The sequence below is a fragment of the Pteropus medius genome, unplaced genomic scaffold (assembly GCF_902729225.1).
Source record: "Pteropus medius unplaced genomic scaffold, Ma_sr-lr_union100, whole genome shotgun sequence".
Taxonomy (NCBI): Eukaryota; Metazoa; Chordata; class Mammalia; order Chiroptera; family Pteropodidae; genus Pteropus; species Pteropus medius.
Window position 1 is genome coordinate 154,636 of NW_024350323.1, and position 20,303 is coordinate 174,938.

A 20,303-nucleotide genomic window follows, 5' to 3' on the forward strand; every position below is an offset into this window, starting at 1 on the left:
GAAAAATGTTAACCTACTCACAGTACTTCTCCATGTCGCTAGCCCAGCAATGCAGGAGGGCATCTTCAAAGAGAAGCCGGGTCACCCGTCACTTCCCACTGCCCCTGCAGTACACTGGCAGTGCGTGCTTGAAGGCCCTGGGGTTGTCACTGTGACTGCGACACTGCCCCCAAGCAAGACTGTTACCCTGTCCTTCAAAACCTTGAAACCTGCTACTGACTTACCCTCCCTGTGGATGAAAGTCCTTTTAGGCATTTGTTTCCAGATTAGGGAGATTTCACCCATACTGAATATACGCTCTGGCAAGTAATTTTCCCGCACAATCAGCTTTTCTAGAGTTTCCCAAAATTCTTCAGCTGCTTTCACATGAGCACTCACAAACTCACCACTCACTTTAATATTATGCAATGAATAACGATTCTTGAATCATTTAAACCACCCGGAGCCAGCAGCAAATTCATTCTCAGAGTCAGGTCCAGTTTCTTCCTGCAACATCACAAAGTCTTTGCTTTGGCCGTGACCGTCATGGTGCTGAAAAGGATATACTTCTGGGCTTTAATCCAGGTCATCAGAAGTTTCTCCAGATCTGATATAGGACCTTCTTGAGCTTTTGTTAGTCTCATTGACTTCATTGATGCTGATCGCTTAACCCTTTTCCCGATTTAGAAAAAAGAAAGTGTGGCTCGCTGCCAGCATTAACTTAACATCACGTGTAGGAATGCTACGTTTTCTAGGATTTGACATTTTCAGCAATTGAGAATTACTATATCTTGTAAATGGAAATGCCACTACTAAAAACAGAACACTATAAATAGAATGATGCCATCTGTTTCCAAAGACTACCATATACTGGAACAATGCAACAATAATAATAAAAGCGAGATATTTCGCGGAAAACTTTGGGGGTCAGGTTCGGACTGTCACTTGCGAGTTATCTCAGGGTAAACACTGCAGCCGCAAGCGCTGCCAGCAAGCATGCTCAGGGCAAATGGGGAAATGGGTTAACAGCTTCTGTCATTTCGTTCTTATTCGTCAAGATCATTGCTATGGTAGAATGGAACATGCCTGACTGGCAAGCAATAACCATCGCTGGTTTCCCACCTTCGTGGTCCTTAATCATTTTTTTGACTTCTTTCTTTTTAATTACAGTTCAAAGACAATATTATATTAGTTTCAAGTGTACAACATAGTGATTAGACATTTATATAACTTACAAAGTGATCCCTCCAATTAGTCTAGTACCCACCCGGCACCACACGCAGTTATTATAATACTATCAACTACATTCCCTACACTGTACTTCACATCCCCGTGATGATTTTGTAACTACCAATGTGGACTTCTTAATCCCTTCACCTTTTCACCCAGCCCCCTAAACCCCATCCCATCTGGCAATCATCAAAATGTTCTCTGTGTCTATGAGTTTGTTTCTGTTTTCTTGGCTCATTTATTTGGTTTTTTAGATTTCACATATAAGCGAAATCATATGGTACACACACACGAATACTATTCAGCCATAAAAAAGGATGAAATCTTAACCACTTACGACAACATGGATGGACCTGGAAGGTATTATGCTAAGTGAAATGTCAGACACAGAAAAAAAAATACCATATGATTTCACTTCTACGTGGAATCTAAAAACAAAATGAATGAACAAACAAAACAGAAAGAGACTCACAGATGCAGAGAACAAACTGATGGCTGCCAGACGGGAGGGGGAATGGGCGTAAAGGTGAAGGGATCGAGAAGTCCACATTGGCAGTTACAAAACAGTCACAGGGACGTGAAGTACAGCACAGAGAATACAGTCAGTAATGTTGTAATAACTGTGCATGGTGCCGGGTGGGGAATACATTTATCGGGGGGGATCACTCTGTAAATTACATAAATGACTAATCACTATGCTGAACACTGGAAACCAATATAATACTGAATGGCAATTGTTATTGAAAAATAAAATAACTTAAAAAAAATCAAAGATAGAGAACGTCTGCATCATCACAGACAATTCTATGGGCTGTCACCGTCCTAGAACATAGAGATTAACAACACACGCTTTGGAGTGCGGGCTCCTCGACCACCCAGCCCGTGATTCGGGTGATTACTGAACTTCTCTAATCCTCACTCTTCCTCATCTGTGAAATGGGAATAACAACAGTATCTATTTTGCAGAAGGACTGTGAGGATGTGTGTGTGAGCGCACGCATATTAATAAATAAAATAGTAAACTTTAGCTATTACTATTTCTTCTGCTGGCCTCCTATAATTGAAAGAAAACATATACATGAGGACTGCCCTCCAATGAACATACTCTCTAATGTTGGAGAAATACATTTCATATATTCTATTCCTGGTACAGGAATAATGTTATTCCTTTGAAAGAGTCGACTAACAAGGCTTTACAAAATCAAAAGGTGACATGTGAGCAGAGACTTCAAGAATATGTAGGTGTTTTCCAGGTAGAGAAAGCGAGAGCATCCGGGCACAGAGGCACATTCTGAACAAAGTGCAGAAGAAGCTAGCATGTTGGGGAAGTCGAGAGAAGACTAGTATGGCAAGTGAGTAGGGCGCATGTTTAACGTGAGGCAGCCTCGGAAGTAAACACAACAGGAAGCAAAAATCTCACAGTGCACTAGCTGACCTAACACAATTACCATTTTGTTCATTTTCCCTAAACAGCTGTGTTTTCCTCCTCACTCAGCAGTAGGAATGTCCCCCTAGAAAATTACAGCTTCCAGCTGCTACCTTTCCCCTTGGCCACAGACTAACTCACCAAAGAGAATCACGGTGATCGAATTCTACACAATCGCAATCACAAGCAAGGTCCGAGCTAAAAAGAGAGAAAGTCGGTGAACCGAGTTTTGTCCAAGAAGCAGAAAAGAGAATTGGTATTCAGTGGTTATCTAGCACGTCCCGATCACTATGCATATAAGTGACACCATTTCGCCTTCTAAACAACTCTATAGAATAGCAACGATTCCATTTTCAAGATTTCTCAAACTATGCAGCTCAGAGAGTTGACCTGTCTGCCCAAGATCTTGTGGCTAAAAACTGACAGCTGATCTCGAGCCCCACAACCTATGCTTTTAGAACAGACCCAACTCATCCTGCTAGATTTTAGCTATTTTTAATAGCCCACTTCCTCCTTCGCTTGCCACTTTGAGCACACTGCTGGCAAACATGGAAAATACCTACAACCACTGAGCGATTAGCAGGGCATTATTCACAAGACAAACTGCTGGCTTCGAGAGACAGCTGGGCCCCTGACAGCATGGTAACTGGAATAGAAATGAACCGGCCCACATTCCGGCTTTGGTTAAGACATAACTTCCTACGTAGGCATGAGCAGGTCACTTACACACTCTGGGCCTCAGCTGCCCTGCCTGCAAAATTTGAAGACTGAACCAGATGATAACTGGCGATCACAGCGAAGGTGATGATGATGATGATGACGATGATGATGATGACACCATACTTTGTCAGTTCTAAGGGTTTTTTATTTCTAAATGAACAACAGATGTGAATAAGACACATATTTTAATACTCCTAAAATCAAAGTACACCTTCCTACCAATGGCATACCATAGTGTAACTGACAGTTTTTCTTTCTTAGTGATATGTAAAACTATAGTGTAATTTTAAAAGACAGGTAACGATTATTGAGCACCGACATGTACCACATACCATTCTAAGGACTTTACACAGATTTTTAAATTTAATTCTTACTACCACCCTCTGAAGTAGGTACTGTTCTAACCAATTCTGCTCTAGAGAAAACAAGAGAAGTTAAGTCACTAGCCCAAAGTTACAGAGTTAGTGAATGGTGGAGCCAGGATTCAAAACTAGGCAGTCTGGATTATTAAAAAGCATAGTCAGAGAATGACGTTAACACAATGGCAGAGGAGGCAGCTCCAAGCGTTCGTCTCACTCTCCCACCCAGGGACATCAAAAACAAGTAGAAAATGTCAGAACCAACTTCATCAGAACTCTGGAAAACAGTCAAAAGTTTACAGAAACCAAACAAATGCTGAATCAAGAGAAAAGCAACCTGAACACAGCAGGAACCTTTTGTGGCGTTTTTACTGCTGCTTACCCAACCCCTCTGGGACAGTGGCATTTTTGCTCTTAAGGCAGTGGCAGCCTCTGTTCCCAGTGTTGGACCCTGGCCCGTTTCCAGAAGGAGCAGAACACATCTTAATCACAATCATTGTGTATTTCCGTTCTGATGTGTCAGGGGGCTACCTAAAAGACGAGATCAGATGCTTGTGTCTGTGCCTCCTCACATAGAACTCAGGCTGGAAAAGTGCAGGCTGAACTACTGACTCAGACGCCTGAGGCAAGGTCAAAGTTGAACGGCACAATACACTGCTTAAGCCATGGGAGCAAAAGCTAAAGAGAAAAAAAAATGAGGGAAAGTTTCCTTGGATAATTAGGATATTCAAAAGCCACTGTGTATATGGGGAATTTAAAAAACACATGCATGCCCAGGGCAAGATGCATACTTAGAAAAGACCTAAGCCTATCTAAATATTCACCTTTGGCCAATCCCCAGTCTCAAGGCAAGCCTAACTAATTGCTCAAGAATGGCCTGGGCATAGAGCCAGTCTACAAAGACTAGGAGAGGTGTCTGTTTATTTATTTGACTGTTCTTAGATCCTGGCATTCAAGGAAATCTGTGTCAAAATGCTGGCTGAACAAAAGCCGAGAAACGGAGACTCTGTGACCTCACAGGACAAGGAAAATGGATGTAGTCTTCGCCAAAATAGTCTTTAGAATAAAGCAAATCCTGTGGAAGGGAGAGAATCTGATTCCCAGAGTTACCACCTTATAATATTCAAATGTTCAGTTTTCAACAAAAATGTTACAAAGCATACAAAGAAACAGGAAGGCACTGTCCATTCAAAGAAACAAAACTGACAGAAAATGTCTGAGGATTTACCAAAGATTTCAAAACAACTCTTAAACACACTAAAAGAGCTAAAGAAAAACACACGAAACTAGGGAAAATCAGAAATATGATGTATGAACGAAATGAAACTATCATTAAAGATACAGAAATTTAAAAGTTAACAGAGTCTAAGAGACCTGTGGGACACCATCAGGCCAATCAGAATACACATTATGGGACTGCCGGAGGGTGAAGAGAGAAAAGGAAGCAGAAAGTATATTTGAAGAATTAATGGCCATAAATATGTCAGATCTAATGAAAGGCATAAATCTATACATCCAAGACGCTCAAAAAGCTTCGAGGAGAAAAAAAACTCAAAAGAGACTCTCACACTGAAACCCGTTATAACCAAACCTCCAAAAGCCAAAGGGAAAATCTTAAAAGCAAGAGGAGAGAAGTAACTTGTATCAAAAAGATCCTCATAACAATTTAATAGCAAATTCCCCACCAGAAGCCATGGAGGCCAGAAGACAGTGGGATGACTGTTTTTTAAAGTGTCAGAACAAAATTAAAACTGTCAACCAAGAATTCTATGTTGAGCAAAACTATCCTTCAAAAATGGAAAAATTAAGACGTTCCCAGGTAAACAAAAGCTAAAGGGGTTCATTACCAATATAACTCTCCTACAAGAAATGCTAATGAGAGTCTTTTAGATTAAAACAAAAGAACACTAGACAATAACTTAAAATCGTATGGAGAAATGAGGATTTCCTGTAAAGGAAACTGTATATGCAAACGTAAAAGCTAGCATTATAATAATTTGGGGTTAAAATTTCATTTTTTAAAAATTTTCTAAGTAATTTAAAGATAAGTGCAAAATAAATTATAAATCTGTCATCAGATACACAGTGTATACAGATGTAATTTGTGACAACGATACACAGGGGAAAGCCAAAGCTTTTAAAGAGCAGAAATTTGTATGTTATTAGAGTTAAGTTGGTATCAATTCGAAGTCATTTGTTCTAAATTAAAGATGGTAAATGTATTCCCCACGGTATCCATGGATGAAATATCTTTAAAATATACATGAAATGAGAAGGGAATAAAAATGGTTCACTATAAAAAAAAATCAACTAAACACAAAAGAAGGAAGTGATGGAGAAAATAAAGGGAAAAGGTATAAGACATACAAAACACAACAACATGGTAGAAGTCAAGTCCTTACCTACCGATAATTACTTTAAATGGAAATGAATCAAATACTCCAATAAAAAGGTAGAGACTTGTGAAATGGGTTTAAAATAGTATCTAACTATATGTCATGTACAACGGACTCACTTTAAATCCAAAGAGAGAAACAGAAGTAAAGGATGAAAAAAGTCATTCTGAGCAAATAATAATCAAACGGTATGGTATTGGGCACAAAAACAGACACATAGATCAATGAAACAGAATAGAAAGCCCAGGAGTAAACTCATGCAAATGTGACCAATTAATTTACCACAAAGTTGGCTAAAATATACGGTGGGCAAAGGACACTCTCTTCAATAAATGGCGTTGGGAGAACTGGACAGATGCATGCAAAAGATGAAAATGGACTACTTTCTTACCCCATATACAAGAATAAACTCAAAATAGATTAAAGACTTAAATGTAAGACTTGAAATCACAAAACTTCTAGAAGAAAACACAGGTGTTATTAAGTTCCTTGACATCAGTCTTGGTGATAGTTTTTTTGGATCCGATTCCAAAAGCAATGACAATAAAACCAAAAATAAACAAGTGAGACCCCATCAGACTAAAAAGCTTTGTACAGACAGCAAAGAAAATCATCAACAAACTATAAAAGCAACCTGAATGGGATAAAATAGTTGCAAATCATATATCTCATAAGAGGTTAATATCCAAAATATATAAAGAACTCATACAACTCAACAGCAAACTAACAAACAAAAAAGCAATCCAATTAAAAAATGGGCAGAAGATCTGAATAGACATTTTCCCAAAGACATTCAGATGGCAACGGGTACATAAAGATGCTCAAAGTTCTGTCTGACTGAGGACGGGATGGAAAGATCCTGTACAGCCAGCATGGGGGTGTGATGAGGGCCCTGGGCCAGAACCCCATAAATGCCGAGGTGCTCAAGATTCTGGGGAACTCCGAGAGTGATGAGCTAAAGTCCCAGCGTGTGGACTTCGAGTCTTTCCTGCCTGTGCTCCAGGCGGTGGCCAAGAACCGGGATCAAGGCACATATGAGGACTACCTGCAGGGGCTTTGGGTGTTTGACGAAGAAGGGAATGGCAAAGTCATGGGAGCAGAGCTCAGATGTGTCCTCACCGCCCTGAGAGAGAAGATGACTGAAGAGGAAGTGGAGACTGTTCTGGCAGGACATGAGGAGAGCAATGGTCGCATCAAGTATGAAGGCTTCCTGAAGCTCATCCTAAGCATCTGAGCTCTACAGATGCAATGGGGTCAGATACTGGGCACCCCGCCATTGAAGCACATTCCTACCACTAGGAGGCCACCTATTTTCTATTTCAAAATAAAGAGCCGGTTCCTCCCTTGGGAGGGGAAAAAAAGATCCTCAAAGTTACTAATCCATCAGGGAAATGCAGATCAAAACCACAATTAGCAATCACCTCTCACCTGTTATAATGGCTATTATCAAAACATAAGAAATGGGTGTTGATGTGGATGTAGAGAAAAGGGATCTCTTGTGCACTGTTGGTGGGATTGTAAATTATTGCAGCAACCACGGAAAACGACATGGAGGTTCCTTAAAAAATTAAAAACAGAACTACCATGTGATCCAACGATTCCACTTCTGGATAGTTATCCGAAGAAAATGAAAACACGAATTTGAAAAGATCTCTGTACCTCCATGTGCACTGACTCATTATGTATAATACCTAAGATATGAAAGCAACCTAAGTGTCCACTGATAGAATAATGGATAAAGAAGATACAGTACATGTACATACAATGGAATGTTATTCGACCGTAAAAAAGAATGAAACCTTGCCATTTGTGACAATATGAATGTACCCTGAAGGCATTATGCTAAGTGAAATAAGTCAGAGAAAGATAAATATCATCCGATCCACTTATCTGTGGAATTTGAAAAGTGACACAAAAAAACGGCGCAGCAACTATAGTTAATAATACTATATCGTATATTTCAAAGTTGTTAGGAAATGAGATCTTAAAAGTTTTCATCACAACAAGAAAAGTTTTCTTGTAATTATGTGTGGTATTGGATGTTAATTAGACTTACTGTAGTGATCATTTCACAACATAAACAAATATCAAATCGTGATGTTGTATACCTGAAACTAATATGTCAATCGTAACCACAAAGAAAAACAAACAAACAAACCAGGATTCAACTATATGCTATTTACAGTAGACTCACTTTAGATCCAGAAATAGACCCAAAGAAATAAAGAAGGGAAAAAATTATTCCATAAAAACAGTAAAGAAAAGAGAGCTGAAATAGATATACAAACATCAGTAAAAATAGACTTTTTAAGTCAGAATCTGACAAGGACGCCAAATCCATTCAATGGAGGAAGGATTGTTCCAGAAATGGACCTGAGGCAACTGTATTTCCATGTGCAGAAGAATGAATGTGGACCCCTATCTCACATCACATACAAAAACTTACTCCAAGAGGCTGAAACCTAAATTAAGAGCTAAAAGCATACCACTCTTAGAAGAACACACACGGGCCTACCTTCACGACTTTAGACCTGGCAATGAATTCTTAGCTGTGTTAATTTAAAACTTTTGTGCATCAAAGGACATCATCGAGCAAGTAAAAAGACAACCTAGAGAATGGGAGAAAATACTTGGAAATCAGGTATGTGGTATATGCAGAATATGTAAAGAAATCCTACAACTCATCAAGAAAAAGATCATTCAATTTTAAAACAGGCAAAAGACTTGAATAGACATTTTTCCAAAGAAGATATACAAACTGCCAATAAGCATATGAAAAACATGCTCATACCTTAGTCATTAGGGAAATAAAAATAAAAACTATAACGATATCTCCCCCTTCGTTCCTATTAGGAAGATTATAATAAAAAAATAAATAAATAACTAGCTGCGGTGAAGATATGAAGAATCTGAAACCCTTGTACATTCCTGGTGGAAATTTAAAATGGTGCAGCTGCTGTAGAAAACACTTTGAAAGTTGCTCAAAAAGCTAAACCTAGAATTACCATATGACCCAACAAATCAACTCGTAGGTATATACCCAAAATAACTGAAAACAGGTATTCAAACAAAACTTGTACACAAATGTCCACAGTAGCATTAGCCAATAAAACATGTAGAAACAGACTACATGCCTATCAATGGACGAATGAATAAAAATATATATATTTCATATTATTTGGCGATAAGAAGAAAAGATATACTGACATGTGCTACGACATGGATGAACTTTGAAAATATTACGGGAAGTGAAATAAGCCAGATTAAAAGACAGATATTACATGACTCCACTTATGTGAAATGTACAGAGCAGCCAAATTCATACAGGAGTTACCGGGGGCTGAGGGAAGCGGGTGACTGCAGGCGGGCTGCAATCATCACAGAGTTCCATGCACTGAAAAAATTTTGGAAACAGAGAGTGGAGATGGTTATACGACATTATGAATATAATTAATGCCAGTGGGTTGTAGATGTGCAAATGTTCAAAGTCACGAATTTAGGCTATATTTTACCAAAATACAAAAACTCCAAAAAAGTAGGCAATCGGCCTCTCGGTCGGTGTGGATGATGTCCCCGTCCCTCCAGCCCCAACTCCATGACAGCTTCCGTATCTGTAAAAATATGAAGAAAAATGCCCGCCCCACCTCTCATCTTCGCTGTAAGAAGCAAAGTAAAGAGGGAACAGCACAGGGCTGTCGAAAGCGCAAAGGGCTGAAGTCAGGGGCCATTACTACTTTGGAGACTTACACATAAGCTACCACGTTAATTAAGGTGGCCTTCAGTCCTGTGCGACAGAACGTATTTGTTTTGCCATATCCCGCAGCTGTCACTTTCCAATGACACTACTCGAAGCGGGTCGTACTTCACATCTGACCAGACTGGGAGGGACCTCTGTCAGACTTGCTGAGACGACAACTTTTCCATTTCATAGCAGACTTCCTTTTCAGGGTATCTTGCACATGCTTGTCACAAAAGACCAATTCACCTAGGATTTCAGAGCACTAATCGTAGAGGAAGGCAAAAACAAACAAAAGAAATTCGAAGCTGCCAGCTCTTTCTCAAGGAGACTAAGGCGAGTTCCTGGGGAACCAATGTGGCGTGGGAGTGCCAGAGAGACAGTGAGGTCACCAAGTGGCACTGGTATTCAGCTCGTGAAATGGCTCTAAGACAAAGACCTACCACAGGCACAATCGGCTTCCTGAGAAGGTTCTTCGGCCTTTTCAGCTCTGCTGAGCAGCATGCTTCAGAAAGACGCCCCTCCCCGGGGAGGTGGGGGGGCCTGGCGCATCACCAGGCGACAGGCAGCGGCGCTCCCGGCAGCACACAGGCCCCACAGGCCCAGATGAATGCGTTTGGAAAGCAGAAGGCAAAGGCTTCCCACGCAGCGAGCGAAGGGCATCGTGAGGTGGAAAGCCAAGGCCGACACCTTCAAACAAGGTTACGAGGCCAGTGCTCAGTAAGAGAGGGATCCGATACCCTGCTTTACTCACCCTCTGGGTCCACAACCCTTTTGCCCTCGCCCCTTCTTCCACCAGGGACAATCTCTTGAATTCTTGCAGACATCCATGACATCGGACTTCATTTTGCATTTTCCCTTTTCGGCTACATGCTCTTCCTTTGCACCAAACTGGCCTTGACCTCAGCTCCCTTCCCAGCTGGGAACTGCTATCGGTTCTGACTAAAGGGATTTCAGCATCATCTCTACAGAACCCATCGGCCCCACCGAACCCACCTCAGCACCGACCCATGCGCCTCAACAGCCTTGGAAGGGATTCAAAGTGACAGGAATTACCTGGTGTCAAATTCAGTAAACTATATAGTAAAATCTCAAAATTGGAAACTCTGTCAAATAAGTAATATTAACGGCTACCGCTAGCTACTGTGTGCTGGGCATTTATGCCATAGTCTAGAATCTTCACTTCTACCTTAGGAAGTAGATCCTATCATTACCCCCATTTCTGAGAAAGGAAAATTGAGTTCAGGATGTCCCAAGCTGTCATAGTTAAGAAGTGGCAGCAAATGGCATGGAGTAATTGGACATCCATAGGCTAAATAAATAAGATACACCCTTAGCGACCTGGGTTTATGCTACATTTTCTTAGACATGATTCCATAAGGACAAGCCGTAAGGAAAAAGGAAACAAACTGGACTTCATCAAACTGGACTTCAGCAAACTTTTTGCTCCGTGCAAGACCCTAAAAAGAGGATTTTCAAAGAGATAAGCCATACACTGGAAGAAAATATTTGCAAAACTACATCTCTGACAAAGGACTCACCAAAAAGAAAGAAAACAACCCAATTAGATAATGGGCAAAATATGTGAACAGATTCTTGACCAAAGAAAACATACAGATGGCAGGTAAGTACATAAAAAGATATTAAGGAAAAGCAAATTAAGGCCCAGATGAGATGCCATGACACACCTGTTAGCATGGCCACTATATAGTGACAATAGCAAGTGCTGGCAAGGATAGAGAGAAACTGGAATTATCATACATGGCTAGCAGGAATGGAAATTAGTACAGCCATCTGGAAAATGGCTAGGCAGTTTCTTACAAAATTAAACACAAACAAATATGAGCCCACGATCTCATTCCTAAGGAAAGTCAGCAGAAGTCTTGGCGAAAGCTGCCAGTAGCTATGTGTACAGAGATAACAAGAATTCTTGACTGAGTAATCACACCGAGAAACTACTGAGACTTTTACAAGAAACTCTTAGGAGAGATGCTCATGTGAGGTGGGACTAAAATCTTAAAATGTCAAAGACTTTCACTGAGGAAAACCTTTTAAAACAAGAAGGAGAGGCCCCTGCAGGCAGCAAACAGCAAGTCTGACCCAACTCTGTCTCAGGCACTCAGGAAATGTCTGCGATGCTGAAATTAAAGAAATCACTCAACTTCTCCCAAAGCGCCTCACCCGTGAATATGCCTGGTTACTCCATCTGATTTAGGTCAGAAGGGCTACTGTTTATAGAGCGCGCCTACTGTGTGCCAGGAACTATGCCAGAACACACACACACACACACACACACACACACACAGAGACACACACACAGACACACACACACACACGTATGTAATTCTCAGAACAACTCTCTGAGGTAGGGCCTATTATGACTGAGGCACAGAGAGATTAAATGCAATTTTCACAGTCACTGGCCACGACAGTAACTCTTCACATTTGAACAGTGTTATACAACTAACCGAGTTTTCATTCCAGTTATCTCGAATGATCCTGATTACACTTTTGTTAGTTCGCATTTCTATCTGTTCTCTACAGAAGACGAAACTAAGCTTAGGGAAGTGAGGTGACCTCAGGTTACTGTCAGAGTCTAAACCGTGTGGATCCAGATCCGGTGCGTTTTCAGTATATACCATAGCTGTTAGACTCGGAGAAGCTGGCCCCGCTCTCACTTGCCCCTGACCTTCACCTGCCTCTAGGCCTCACCACAGCTCACTTCTCACTTCTAAAGCACTTCTTCCCTTAAGCAATCCCAAGGGTAATGCCTATGCCAAAACAAAACAGGAGAAATTTCTCAGTGGCTCTGTTATCTAAAGGAAAAGGTTTAAACGCTTTAGATTTGCAGTCACCACCCGCTACGCCTGACGCTCCCTATCCCCGCTTCTCTGATGACACACCATCTGATCATGGGACTGACTTGTTCTTCATCTGCTTCCCTGAATAGAATTCAAGTTCTTTGAGGATGGGGATTTTTTACTGAGTTTTACCCACTGCGCTGGCCCCAGTGTCTACATGAGCGCTTGGCACATAGTAAGTGCTCAATAAACACCCGTTAAAGGAATGAACTCTTTCGCCTGACGCGCAAGGCCCTTCACAGTCTGACTTGCCCAGGGGTCTCCCTGCCACCCATCTCCCACCCCTCTCGAGGTCTTCCCAGCATGCTTCTTGGTGTTCCCACCCTGCGCCTTTGATCCTATTATCTAGGTTCGGCTACAATCTACTTCTTTCTAGAAGCCTCCTTACATCACCCCGGCCCACATTAACCTCTCCTTCTACTGAACTGAAGAATTTCAACCATCTGTGGCACTAGACGGCATCTCTGAAGTGTGGTCTTACATTATGAACCGGCCACCGACGAGCCTGGAAGCTTCTTGAGGACAAGATCTCTGCTTCGGTCCTCTGTGCATGCCAGTTCAATTCTGTCCCAGTGTCTGACGCGGAGCAAACGATCGACACGTGCTGATTCACTCACCTGGTTGTGATAGGGCATCTCAAATCATAGCTTACATTGATGAAAAGGAAGGAAAACTGCGCTTGGTCCTGTCACATGACCAAAATGTGACAGTGTGACGGTGTGTTAAATGCTACGGAGATCTATGGCCTGGATTTGAATCCGGGCTTCATCACTTATAACCCGTTTGTTTCTGAACGAGTTTTAAATGTCTCTACACCTGTTTCCTCGTCTGTAAAATGGGGGTGATGTCAGTCCCTGCTTCACAGGGCCACGACATGTATTAAATGACATAACACGCGCGAGCACCCTACCAGTGCACAGAATAAGCTCTCACCAAATATTAGCTATTATGACTGACGTCGACCTAGGTTCGAGACTCAGCCTTCATAATGGACACAGGGATTCTTTTTCCGGTGATGAAAATACTCGAAAATCGACTCTGGTGATGGCTGCGTAACTATGAACATAGTAAAAATCACTGAATGGTACACTGTAAAGTGAATTGTGTAGTACATGAATTCGATCTCAATAAAGATAATTTAAAAATAACCCCAAAGGGCAGCAGACCTTGGAGCTATTGAAGAGTTGGAACAGAAAGGGGAATGTAACAGGGTCTCTTTCTGTCCCCAAAAGCAAGTTATTAACACCATATGCCCAAAGCCTGCAGCATCCATGCGGTGCCTGTTCCTTCCCGGTGACGGGCAAGAATTGTGCAGCGTCTGGCCCACCGGCGGGACTAGTGAGGGTCGTCGTGCTAAGCCCAGAGCTCCCCCTAAAAATGCCACTGAATGACACCAGAGATAAAGGGGGAGAAAAATGGGTCACCTCTCATCTCAGATCAAATGCAGACTAAGGCCACTCGGAACACATTCTGGCGTGACCAAAAAGGAATCACACGGGCGGCGCTGGGGGACATCCTCCGAAGGGAAGCTGGCCAAGGAAAACAGGGAGGAAACAAATGGAAAACAACAGGCTGTCCAGAAGAGAACAAGGCCCCGGGGACCCTGAGAAAGTTCCAAATTGTTCTTTCAATTCTTCCTCCCATCCAGGAGCGATGCAGTCACACTTGGTGACCTCAGGCAGAAAGCCCAGGGCAGAGAAGCGGGTTCTGTGTTCACTTCTTTGCCTCAGTGTTACCGGTGCCGAAGCCGACACCTAGAAGCCACCGCCTGACCCAGGAGTGGGTTCAGAATCTGCTCCGCAAGCGGGAAGCTTCCCCGGCCAGCCGACCAGTCCACACGCCCACCTGGGCTAACTACAAAATGAAGAGAAATGTGTATGCCGTCTATACCTGACGGGGAGGAGTGACTGAAGGAAAAGGAAAGAAGCTGGTGATTACATCTGATTCCAGTGAACAAAGGGAAGGAGCTACGGGGAGAAAAGGAGAGAATGGACTGCAAGCCTTTCATCGCATTTCAACTTCAACGAGCTTCTTCTCTAAATCCTTAAGTGATTTCCTTCATAGTGCTATCCCTCCCCATCTATATTATTCCAAAGATCAAGAACTATGAGAAGTTCCACTTTTCCAAACTGTCATGCAGCAGACGAGCACGAACTTTCTTGGATGAATAAAAACTGGAGGATAGTGTTCTTTCGTTAGATTCCAGATTCTACCGCCTTATGACCATATGGATACCCAGTCAAAAAGCCCTAAAAGCACAAAAGACATAATCATAAAAGTATTTCGATGAGCCCTTCAAAATATATAGCAAGAAAGGACACTGGGTGGAGACTCAGGAGACCTGGGTTTCAGTCAATAGCTGTGTGACCTTGAACAGGCGTCTCTGATCCTCAGTCTGCACCCCAAAAAAAATCAATCTGAGAGGTTTAAACTAAACCAGTTGTTCTCAGTCTCAACGCAGGGTTACTCTTAGGGGGCACCGGAAAGGTGTGGAGGCGACTTGGGTTGGCACGAAGACGCGAGGAACACTTACTGGCATTTCTTACAGGGCAGGGAGGAACAGACAGACACAATGAACTATCCTGTCCAAAACGCCAAGAGTATATTGCTCACCCCCTCCCAGAAATAACTGAACGAAATAATTAAGATCTCATCAACCCCCTAAAATCCTTTGCCACGGGCCTATGTAAAAAGAATACTTAATAGGACACTCACCATGTGAGTGTCCTATTAAGTCTGAAAGTGGACAAAAAGCACTTGTCTTTTGCTTGGTAAATGAGGAGAAAAGAAAAAAAATATTCTGCATTTCATGTTCTACAATATGTAATTAAAATCTCTTCTCAAACCCAAAGCAATAATAAGATCTGAATCTGGCAATGAACCTTACAACTGAAGACACATTACACACACACACACACACACACACACACACACACACACACACACACAGAAGAAACTTATTAAGTGCTACCAGATGTTCCTTAACAACCATTTGTTTAGAAAAACCACAAACAGTAAATTCCATTAGGCTCTGTTGTTCACATTTGAAATCCAAGCGAGTCTGCATCAGAGGCAAGTAAGAAAAGGTTTGAAAAGCGTTCACAGAACAGCGAAATGTTCACTCGGCTAGATCCATGTGTTTCTGGCCAATGAAAAAACATGAGTGCTTGTTTATCAGCTGCATCCCCTGAGTCAAGAGGGTGGAGTTGAAGAGGCTGGCTTATTAATATAATTTACTATTTTTGATGCCTGCTCTGAAAATCTTCCCACAAATCTGCACGGTACATTCTGCCTGGTGGATCAGAAAGAATGACTGTGCTACTTATCAATCTGAAAGTAAATTATTTGGAATAAAAACTCTAATTCCAGGATCTTGACCACAGACTGTTGAAAGCTGACAATCTCACCGATACAATACCGGCAGCCAGAGAGAAACATCAAAGCCCGCAGCACCCCGACAGAAAGGCCAGCAGTTAAACAGAATCTTTCGAGAAGATGGCTTTGAGAAAAAAGGAGCTTTTCCGATTTTTCTGGACACAAATTATAATAACTCAATCGAAATCCATTGCTTAGCAAAGCCAAATTTAACCCCTTCCTGAAACTGGCCAAGAGATTATTGTGAATAAACCCTTTCCTTTTAAGGATGTATTTCGAAAAGCATACTTTTCTGCGGCAGAAAAGCCAGGCCTCTGTGGCCAGCCCCACCTTGGCAGTGGTCTCTTAGAATATACCCTGGAGTTCCAGAAATTTGAAACTCCTGAATCTGCGCGAGCAGAGTCTGCCAGTGGCCTCACTGGGCTGGTATCCAAACTCCAGGGTCTAATGTTTCAAAATAAGGCCAAACCCAACACTGAACAACCATCCTCATTGCTGAGCCGTGTCTTACTTCTAAGAACATTCTGCTACCAGCAAATCCTCATCTACTGGGGGAACTAATACCCTTATTGGCTCTGACAAGTCAGTTCTTTTCCCTGCCGCCCACCAACTGACCTCTGCAAGCCCCCGATCTACCCACAACAGTTATTAACCTTCGCAGACCTAGTCGGCCCCTCTTGCAGGCCAGATGGGTGGGTCAGTTTATTTTGTAAACTGAATAAGGGGAGAGGCAAACAATATCTTGTCTCCATCCAACATTTGCCAAGGGTGGAATATAACAAAAAGACGAAGTAAACTCTAGCAACTTCTAACGCTTCAGGAAACTGATTTTTAACTGTCAGAATGCTTCCTACTCTCACCTCTGTCTCATAAATCAGAGAATAAGCGAAGGGGAATGAAGTTTTGCTCATGCTGTGCAGCTGGTAAAAATTTTAGACTGAAAAAAGCTATATCCTTGTTTTATTCATTTCAAATAGGCATCTCAAATTTTACGTCTAAACAAAACCTTCAATGCGCTCGCTCACTCGCTCGCTCTCTCTTCCCCTCCCCTCCCCCTCCTCCATCTTCCTCTCCATCTCCCTCAACAAAAATCCTCAACACGATGCTAGCAAACCAAATTCAACAGCATATTAAAATGATTATACACCATAACCAAATAGCTTCTCTTCCTGGAACGCAAGGGAGTCTCAACATACTAAAACGATGGAATGTATCACATAAATAGAATGAAGAAATAAATATGACCATCTCGATCGATGCAGAAAAATCATTTATGATGATATGGGGAGATGTTCATGAGGCGTGATTTGGATGAAAAGCAAATTATGAAAATTATCGGTATGGGCCCATCTTTTAGTGGGCTGTAGAATGCGGTGGTTAAGAGTGTCAGATTTGGGTTTTTGCCCCTTACTGTGTGACTTGGACATAATAGCATCTATCGCTCATGAGGCTTTGGAAAGGATCACACTGAGATAATACACAGAAAGCACTGAAAAGCTGTATTGTTATATATGGCAAGAGCTACTTTAAAAAAGCAAAACATTATTAGACAGCGCCCTCAGCAGTCCCCCGGATCCGTCTCCTGCCTTAAGAGTGTTTGCGCAGAATCGCCCCAGGGACGCCCCTTCTTCCAGGCTCCGACCACCCTCCACCCTCTTTTCCAGTCGCAACCTTCGGAACCTCGTCAGCCATCTTTGGCCAGCAAGAGCGGCCAACGCCGCGTTGTGAGCTTTACGCCTTATTGCCGAACAACGACGAGCTGTCGGATCCGTGAGAATTCCTCCACCGAGGTGGGGGCCGCCGTTGACCGCCTGGTCAACCTGCATCCGCGGGCCTCCCGCACCTACCTCTCTCTGCGCTTCTCTTTCCACCGCCGCGCCGTGGCTCTGGGAGGCCTGGGCCACTTCCGCCGCGAGGAGGCCGAGGAGAAGCGCAAGGATGCCCAACGTGTCTCTCGAAGATGCAAGACCAGCTGGCGGCCGCGGCCGCGCCCTCTCCCAGGACCTGCAGAAGCCTGGCCAAGATGAATGCGGTGAAACTCAGGATACCGTGGAAGCCGCCATGGTCTCGGAGAAGAACCGGAAGCAGGCCCTGGGTTCTGCCAGGAAGTCATCTCTGTGACTTCCGGGAGAGCCGCTTCTTAGATGAGGAGGTGAAACTCATGAAGAAGATGGGCGACCATCTGACTAACCTCTGCAGCCTGGCCGGCCCCCAGGCGGGGCTGGGCGAGTATCTCTTTGAAAGGCTCACCCTCCAAGCCTTTGGAGCCCAGAGGCTTTTGAGGGACCCCTCTGCATCCCTCTGGGGTCGGTCTTGTGCCTGAGCCTCTCCCTGCAACCACTAGGCAGCTTTCTACCCACCCTGGAGCCCTCTCCCATGTCTCCGACCAAATCGAAACGATAAAGCTTTTTGCACCCCTTCCCCCAAAAAAGGCAAAACATGGGGAAAATCTTAATATCTAAAATTTAAAAATGGCAAGATAAAGTATGGTGTAGTCACCGATTTATTAAATGAATAGTTATAAGGGCCCACCGTGGAAAAGACATTGGAAATATAATGGTGCTCAAGACATAAGTAGAAGGCCTGTATATACATTTCTCCAGAGAACGTACAGATGGCCAACAGACATATGAAAAGATGCTCGAGGTCACTAATCATCGGAGAAATGCAAATTAAAACCACGATGAGCTATCACCTCACACCTGTTGGAAAGGCTATCATCAATAAATCAACAAACAAGAAGTGTTGGTGAGGGTGCAGAGAAAAGGGAACCCTCATACACTGTTGGTGGGATTGCAAATGGGTGCAGCCGCTATGGAAAATAGTCTGGAGGTTCCTCGAAAAATTAAAAATGGAACTACCTTATGACCCAGCAATTGCACTTCCGAGTATTTATCCAAAAGAAATTAAAACAAATCTCAAAGAGACTCTGCACCTCTATGTTCAGTGCATTCACAACAACCAGGATGTGGAAACAGTTAAGTGTTGCACGGATAAAGAAAACGTGATACATGTGCACTCACAACGGAATATTATTCAGCTATAAAAAAGGAGATCCTGTCCTTTACAACATCGAGAGTGGACCGTGAGGGCATTATGCTAATGAAATGTCAGGCAGAGAAAGACAAAAAGTGCCTGTTACCACTTAAATGTGGAATCTGAAAAAGCTGAACTCAGAAAGAGAGTTGATTGGTGGTCCCCAGGGGTTGGGGGAAAATGAGATGCTGGTCGAAGGCTACAAAATTCCGGCTATGAGATGAATAAGTTCTGGGGCTGAAACGTGCAGCCTTGTGACTACAGTGAACAGCACTGTATTACACACTTGAAAATTGTTAAGACAGTAGATCTCGAACGTAATGACCACATACTCAAAAAAAAAAAAGCAGTCTACGGCCATGCCACCCTGAACAAGCCCAGTCCTGTCTGATCTCGGAAGCTAAGCAGGGTCGGGCTTGGTTAGTACTTGGATGGGAGACCACCTAGGAAGACCAGGTGCTGAAGGCGTAAAAAATAAAAAATAAGGAACTGTAAGCTGACAAGGTTCTTGCAATCTCTGAGGTCAACCAAGGGTTGCCTCGCCTAAAAAAAAAAAATTATGTAAGGAGACAGAGGTGCTAACATTACCGTGATCATCATTTTGCAATATATACATGTATGAAATCACCGCATACACGTTAAATGTTGTCAATATCTCAATACAGCTAAAAAGAAAAAAAGACATAAATGGTCCCTGCCCTTATATTACTTACAGTGTAGAAAATACGACGAATAATGAAACTAAGAAATTACCATAGATTCAATACTTTTAACTGAACTTCTCTCGCAGTCCAAGAACTCAGGCCTTCCCCGTTCCAGCCAAGAAGGCTGTGTACACTCCTCGGCTCCTGGACGCATCACTCAACCTCTGGCTTCCGTTTGCACATCACTTTCTCTCCGACTCTCCTGCTCCATCTTACAAGGATCCGTGTAACTACACTGAGCCCAAGCAGATAATCCAGGGTCATCTCTCCGTGTCATGATTCTTGCTCACATCTACAAAGTCCCTTTTGCCACGTGTGGCATCACATTTATAGGTTCTAGGGGTTAAGGTCTGGACCTCTTTGGAAAGCTATTATTCTGTCTACCACAGATATAATTCTGAATAGAAAAAAAACAATAGAAGGAAATAGACCAAAAATAAACAGTGGTCAAGTCTGGATGGATTAAGATTAATATTTGTAT

The 20,303-nt window shown here is 42.7% G+C and overlaps 2 protein-coding genes and 1 pseudogene across 2 annotated transcripts in view; 2 read left to right on the forward strand and 1 right to left on the reverse strand.

The window, feature by feature from the left end:
- The window catches only part of LOC120583610 (myosin light chain 6B-like), a 21,339-nt gene extending 13,995 nt beyond the window's left edge, over positions 1-7,344 (forward strand). Inside the window, exon 2 of the mRNA XM_039838949.1 lies at positions 6,953-7,344. Within this exon, the coding sequence (XP_039694883.1) occupies positions 6,953-7,344 (392 nt within the window). The remainder of the gene's footprint in view (positions 1-6,952) is intronic.
- Positions 1-20,303, reverse strand: part of OPHN1 (oligophrenin 1) — a 195,158-nt gene that overhangs the window by 145,285 nt on the left and 29,570 nt on the right. The gene's annotated exons all lie outside the window — the stretch shown is intronic.
- LOC120583634 (uncharacterized) lies at positions 19,468-19,586 on the forward strand (annotated as a pseudogene).